General features: G+C 38.1%; 1 protein-coding gene across 1 annotated transcript; it reads left to right on the forward strand.

Moving 5' to 3' along the window:
• Nucleotides 1-4,058: 4,058 nt before the first annotated feature.
• LOC149252388 (uncharacterized) lies at nucleotides 4,059-6,896 on the forward strand. Its single transcript, XM_089454135.1, has one exon. It carries the CDS (start codon nucleotides 4,059-4,061, stop codon nucleotides 6,894-6,896), a length of 2,838 nt encoding a protein of 945 aa, XP_089310261.1.
• Nucleotides 6,897-7,382: the final 486 nt, after the last annotated feature.

Below are 7,382 nucleotides of genomic sequence, written 5' to 3' on the forward strand. Positions count from 1 at the left end.
TCATGGTTGAGTGCGAGAATGAAGAAGGAGGGATGTCAAATGTATTTATCATTTGGACCATCCATTTGGTGACCAATGATACACCTCACATGGGAATCAAACATTATCCTACAAGGATGATGAATTTGGTGGGAAACATCTTGTAAAAGCTAGACTATTATAAATATGGAGAGGGATCTTGTTCGAGCGTATGAGCTCCAAGGGACATTGTTCTTTTTAACATATTTATTATGGTTCCTCTATGATTTTTGGTATTTCTAGGTAGATCCTAAATTTTCTCGAACAGGAAAAGGTTGGCAATACGTTTGCTTGCTTCCTTTTGGGGATACCCATTTGAATTCTAAGGTCATTGGAGTGCTAGGAGGGAAGCCCTATTTCCTCTACCTATATGTAATTGAGGGTACTAGTGTCTCTTTTGTTATATTGTCTAATTTACATTATTTCATGGAAAAAGAGAAGATACTACTCCTTTAGATTTAAGTGGTTAGTTAGTTTAGTAATAGGGTGTATAGTGTTATGAACCAAATGCCTCAAAAATAATAAAAAGTCAATGAATAACAATCTAATTTGAAGGGGAAATATCCTTTTACAATGAATCCAATGCAAAAGACAAAATGCCTATACAAATGAATCTTATTTATTATAAATAGGAGATAAAGTGAGCATGATGTAACCTACCACTAATCTGACCTAACCATAACTTACAAACCAATAAAAGATGGTTGTAAAAGATGGTTGTTCAGGACTTAACATAGGGGCCTTAGTGGGGTTAATATAGACCCCTTATTATTCCCTGCCACAGCAGGGTAATGACATATTCAGAATATGTTGAATTTTAAATTAAATCTAAATTGACCAAAGATGAATATGAGTTTTCTAATATAAACATTCCTGAACATTTTAAATTTATTTTTTCTCAATTTTGATTGGTTAATTTAGCTAGGCTCTTATTTTGCTATCATTATATATATGTAATTTGCAGCCGTGCAGAGTAGATCGTACTCGCTGATTTCATATCAATGATCGTCCGTCCTCGCATTATTCTATAGTTTAATATTCGGCTCCCTTGGCTTGAAAACCGGATCATTAAGTACTCTGAGAAGTAATTAATATGAAGCACAATGCCTTCGAATTTGAAAAAATATTGTAGTTTCACCTGTGCTACGCATTTATGTATACAAGGGAAGAATGTAATCTTGGTTTTTGTCAAGATACAAACTCGATGCATCCCAATATACATAGAAGCCAATATCTCTTGGAGAGCCAAAATTCTTATTGCTAAGTTAAGGACTAATTCTCATCAACTCCGTTGTGAAACAGGGCACTGGAAAAGGCCAAAGGAAGTGTGGGAGGAAAGGGTATGCATTTTTTGTTCTTCCGGAAAAGTGGAAATAGAAAAACATTTCATTTTAGAATGTGAGGCCTTCAAAGACAACAGGGAAAGTTATGCAGATACGTTGGCAGCTAGCTCTTGGGATAATCTATTTAACGAGGGGTTTGTCGAGAAGATGGGAGCATTTATTGTGAAGCTTCACAAAAAAAGGGTCGAATACATCAAGCAGATGAAGAAGAAATCTGTCCCGTAGGCTATCTTTAGCCTCGTGGACGTTAAAATACTTTCTTTCTTTCTTTCTTTCCCCATAATTTCAATGTTTGAGGATTCTGCAAGGCAGACTTGAGATCAACTGTGCGCCAACTAGCGAATTCCATCACGGTCCCTTCATCTCCGTCATTTCATTTGACAGATCATATCCCAAAGTGCGTTTAGCACCGTACCATTGATAATACTTAAGCAACCTTTATCTACAAACCACGGGCAAAAGGAAGAATCTGCGATGGGCGACCATGGGAAAATCCGCAGATGATTTCATAAATTTCAAAGAAATTAAGGAAAGATTCCCATCTAAATCCAAATGAGAAAAAAATGCTTAGGGTTAGGTATAATTAAAGGAGTAGTCTAACGAGGCGGAGGAATTGTTTGGACGGTTAAAAGTGGCAAGAATCTCGGTAAAAAAATTTCAAAAAATCTTGGAGAGGCAGTATTTGAATCGTGTTTTTGATGGTGGAAATAGCTTTAGCACCATCAAAAACGTCTAGGACACCTAAAATTTTGAAGTTTAACAACTATAACTTGGATTTACAAAAATTCTTGCCAGCTTTTCTCTAAATATGATTGGAATTTCCATAACTTTCCGGACAACTCCTCTATTGGTTAGACTACTCTATACCTAATTCTCCTGGATCACACGGAGAATTTTATTGCCAATTACAAAACACGCCACTAACAAGAGAGGGGAATGTCTGATGCCACTCACAAATATACCAAGATAGGTAAGGAAAAAGAAAGCAACACCAAAATACTCTGAAAACAAACTAAGTAGTCACCAAGTAGCCCCCAAATTAAGCTTAGGAAGTGAAAAGTTTAAAATCGCACACGAACCAATAGATTTTCACATTCAAAATGCACTGCGAGGCCAGAAAATTACCATGACTTTTCACAAATTATTATTGCATTTATGTTAAGTTTTTGGCGTTTCCATGTGAAATACAGAGAACATTATGAGCAACCATCTTCAGTTTGAATAAGAAATTTCTGGTTCCATTCTAATTTGAGGGAGATCTTAGAAGGTGAAAAATCTTACCCTTAAAAGTAAAGGAACTCCTATAGTAAATATTCTTCTGGACGGAACAACAATTCCAGAGGAACATTGGGCAGGGCTGACACCAACATGGATGGATTTGATTCCATTCATGAAAATGGAGGGAGGCACGCGACGACCGAGCGGAGGTGCTCTGCAGATATCATCCAATATGGGGAGAGCTATGTGGTATGACTGGCCACTCACAGGTGCGATAATCTCGCATGCATTTCGACAGTTGTAGCTCATGCTCCTTACCCATCTAGGCGCTAAATCATATATTACTCTCTGTTATTTCTGCCTATCTCTGAATGCTTCATATTTTCTTCATTATCTTCCCTATGATATATCATATCTAGCACTTTTGCTCCATGCTGCATCACTATCTGCCACCTGAAATTATCTGCTTAGCTCATATTCTACCAGTCACTCTCCACCTATGGCATTCGTTTGCATGACTCTTTCATTGCTGTGTTGAGTCTTTTCCTTGCTGTTTTCTTATGTTTTGCACCTCGGTTTTGGTTTGTCGGCACTTCCAGGTGACCTAAATATCACATTTAACATGGACGAAATCTGCGGCATCAGTAAGAAACAGGATCCTATTGCTGCCAGGATTAGGAATGAGTTTCTAAATAAAATTTTTATCGACATTCTCCCTCCCAAAATCCTTCCTACTTGGGACAATGGTAGGAATGAAAAGGCTTACATTGCTAAGAGAATCGACAGATTCATCATACATGTCAGCTTGATTGAATCCCTGGGCATGCCTTATTCAACAGTCGAAAATGTCTTTATATCCGATCATCGGCCGATCATGCTTGGGTGGAGGGCTATGGGATTCAGAAAAGGCTTCCCATTTAAATTCAACAGACAATGTCTGGAGGATCCTGACTTCAATAGCACTGTATTAAAAGCGTGGAAAGAGATGTCTTCATCAAGATCTGCTCCTATCCATATGTCCTTCAATGATAAGATGGATAAAATCCGGAAGATTGTAAAAGAATGGCAGTTTCAGAAAAGGCAAGCGAATAAAAAAGAACTCCGGGATATCCAAAAGGAGCTTGACTTTGTTGCGGAATCTATGGCATATGATTCTTTGTCTTTTGAAATGAGATGTCATATTAAGAGTCTTCAAAAGAAGAAATTGTTAATCTTGAAACAAGAAGAAGCTTTATGGAGGTTGAAAAGTAGGGCGATATGGATGAAAGAAGGCGACCGGAACACAAATTTTTTCCATAGATTCGCCAACTCAAGAAGGGAAAAAATGCAATATGGAAAATCAACGACGGTAAGGGAGGCTTCCTTTTTTCCCAGCAGGATATTACAAATGAGGCGGTGGCATATTTCAAAAATCAATGTAGTAGAGCGAATAATCGCAGATTTGAGGATATATTATGGGGAATATACTTATTTCCGCGGATGTTTGATGGTGATTTAAATGATCAAAATTTTCAGCCTGTTACAGAGGATGAACTACTTGCAATTATGAAATCATTCAAAAGGGACAAGAGTCCCGGTCCGGATGGCTGGTCGATTGAGTTTCTCATCCATTTCTTTGATATCATCAAGGATGACCTGTTGCGGATGGTTGAAGGCACCAGAACGGCGGGCAGTATCAGCAAACAGCTCTGCTCCACCAATATCGCTCTCATTCCCAAAAAGGGGGATGCACAGACCTTCAAGGATTTTAGGCCGATTTCGTTGTGTAACATTACCTTCAAGATCATTTCAAAGATCATAGCTGAGAGAATGAAGGGAGTATTGTCAGAATTTCTAACAAAAGAACAACACGGTTTTCTAAAAGGGAGAAACATTCATGATGCAATTGCTGGCACACAAGAGGCATTATATGTTATTCATTCAAAAAAATGTGATGCGATTATTATCAAAATCGACCTCTGGAAGGCATACCACTGCCTAGATTGGGGCTACATCAGGTGTTTGCTTGCAAGAATTGGCTTGAGATCCAATATGATCAATTGGATCATGGCTTGTGTTGAACCTGTGGATTATGCAATCATCATCAATGGCATGCCATCCCCTTTCTTCCGTGCGGAGAGGGGCCTGCGGCAAGGATGCTCCCTCTCTCCTCTATTATTTATCCTGGCGATGGATACTCTTAGCCTGCATATCAACAAGGCTGTAAATGAAAATATGTGGCGCCCCCTTAAAATCTGCAGAAATATTTCTTTATCACATAATTTATTTGTTGATGATATCATCTTATTCGCCATGTTTTGCAGGGTCACTTGGTTACGTTTCTATGATATCATAAAAAACTTTCAAATGACTACGAGTTTACAAGTTAACAATGAGAAGTCTACTATCTATCACTATGATTTAAATCATGAAGATGTTTTATGGTTATCAGAGCTATTTGGAATGAATGCGCAGTCTATCAGCTATGGCATAAAGTACTTGGGCTTCCAGATTAAATCTAATGGTTACTCAAAATCTGATTGGAATTGGATCTTGGATAGATTCTACAGGAGGATTTCTGCATGGGAATTCAGATGCCTCTCCTTGGCGGGAAGAATGATATTAGTGCAATCAGTTTTAAACCAACTTGCAGTTTACTGGGCGCATTTATTTCTTCTTCCGGCGAGTATTATTAATAACATGAATAGATTATCAGCTAATTTTATATGGGGGGGTCAAGCTGAAAGGAGGAAATACCATCTCATAAAACTTGCCAGTATTTCATTACCAAAGAATATGGGAGGTTGGGGCTTGATTGATTTGCGCTCTTTCGGAAAAGCCCTATTGTGCAAGTCGCTATGGAGAGCTATACAGGGTGAGGGTCCATGGAGTTACATGATTCAGATGAAGTACTTAGGCAGGAAGAGCTTACAGTTCTGGTTCAGGAAAGGTTCCATTGGTGCTTCATATGGGTCTCCAATCTGGCTTAGTTTTCGCAGGATTGAACCGTATTTCTTAAAGAATTTAATCTGGCATTTTCAAACTGGAAGTAAGATACTTATTGGCAAAGATCGTTTCAAATGCGGCGCTGAAGAGTTAAATATACCTGAATCCTTACTGAATTTCTTTCATAGAAGAGGCATGTTTTATTGGGACAGTTTGATTGCTGGCTGGCAAGGCCCCATCCCGATGTGGAAAGAAGCTGGCGATTTGCAAATGCCCCAGGAGATTGCACATCAATGGGTTCGCATTAGGACGAGTCTTCGGAACTGTGGCATTTTCCGTTCAGAGGATTCTGACTATCTAACATGGAACATTTCGAAAGAAATAAATGTTGTGAGAGTAAAAGAGGTTTATCAACATATGATATTGCAACAGATTCCCTGCACCCCTGTTTTTCCTCAGATTTTCTGGAAGGATGGCTGCCCATCGAAAATGATCCTATTTGCTTGGCTTGCTTTTCACAACAGAAATTTAACATGGGAGAATTTAATGAAAAGAGGATGGCACGGCCCAAATATTTGTGCATTATGCAGATCGGACGGGGAAAGTAATGTGCATTTATTTTTAAAATGTAAAAAAACAAAGCAGATATGGCTGGCATTAGAAAAAGAATATGGTTTTCAGCACTGCTCACAGGATTCAATTTATGAATGGATTCTATGGTGTAGTGGACAGAAAGAAACATGGCAAAGGATTTTTATCCTTTCCCTGTGGAACATTTGGAAGTGGTGCAACCTCAACATCTTTAAAGGCTCTAATTCCTCATGCTCGGAAATCATAGATAGGATTTCTGCTAATTTTGATGCCCTCCCACAGAAGTCTACCAATCAAAAAAAGATTGTTTCCGAATTGCAATCAACGGAATGCTCAACTTTCCCATTAGCGTTCTTCGACGGTGCTGAACAACTGGGTGTATGTGGATGTGGTTTTATCATTATGATGAACGAAAACACTCATTTCTCCATCCACTGGAACAGAGGTTCTGGCTCCAACAGCAAGGCGGAGGCTATGGCTCTTGCTGGACTCTTAAAATTTTGTCTTTTCCTTGATATTCAACAGGTATCAGTATTTGGAGATTCGAAAGTTATGGTCGATTTCGTATCAAGGAAAAATCACATTTTAGTGCCTCACCTGACTGGCTGGATGGATAGGATCAACTATTTCTGGGGCTGCATGGTCGGAAGTTCTATTGGTCACATCTGTAGGGACAAAAATATGAAAGCTGATGCTCTTTCTAAATTGGGCCTCCTATCTTCTCCAGGTTTATGGTATTTACAGATTTTCTCTGAGGGAGATACCTTTCAGATCCACGAATTTTCTCTCCCGGATTTCTAGTCTCTACTGGTCTTCATGTCTTTCTGCATATGTATTTTGTGATTATGCATATAGCCTCTCTATATTATGTGAATCATGATATTTTGTAGAGCTAGTTTGATTAGTTGCTGATCAGCATTAGATAGATATACCCACATGCAGATCCTTTTATGAGCAAATGTATTTGACCAAAGGTTTATTTAGGTCATCTCAGATGTAATTATTATGGAACTCTTATATCTCCCATATAATATATTAATGCTTTTTCGTTCTGAAAAAAATATTCTCCTGGACGGAAAACTGGCTTCAGCAGTGATGACAATTTGTGATCGCTTCAAATTCTTCCACCTCTGTATACGAGTCCTAATTTTTGCATTATTATTCCCCGTAGAGTAATAAAACATTGGTTGAATTTTAAATTAAATATAAATTGATCAAAAATTTAAATGGGTTTTGTAATGTTTATATTAGAGAAAATGTTAATTTTTTAATTTTTTTATTAGTTAA

Source organism: Pinus tabuliformis, chromosome 7, assembly GCF_031772625.1.
Source record: "Pinus tabuliformis cultivar Carrire ecotype Pingquan chromosome 7, CPIR1, whole genome shotgun sequence".
Taxonomy (NCBI): Eukaryota; Viridiplantae; Streptophyta; class Pinopsida; order Pinales; family Pinaceae; genus Pinus; species Pinus tabuliformis.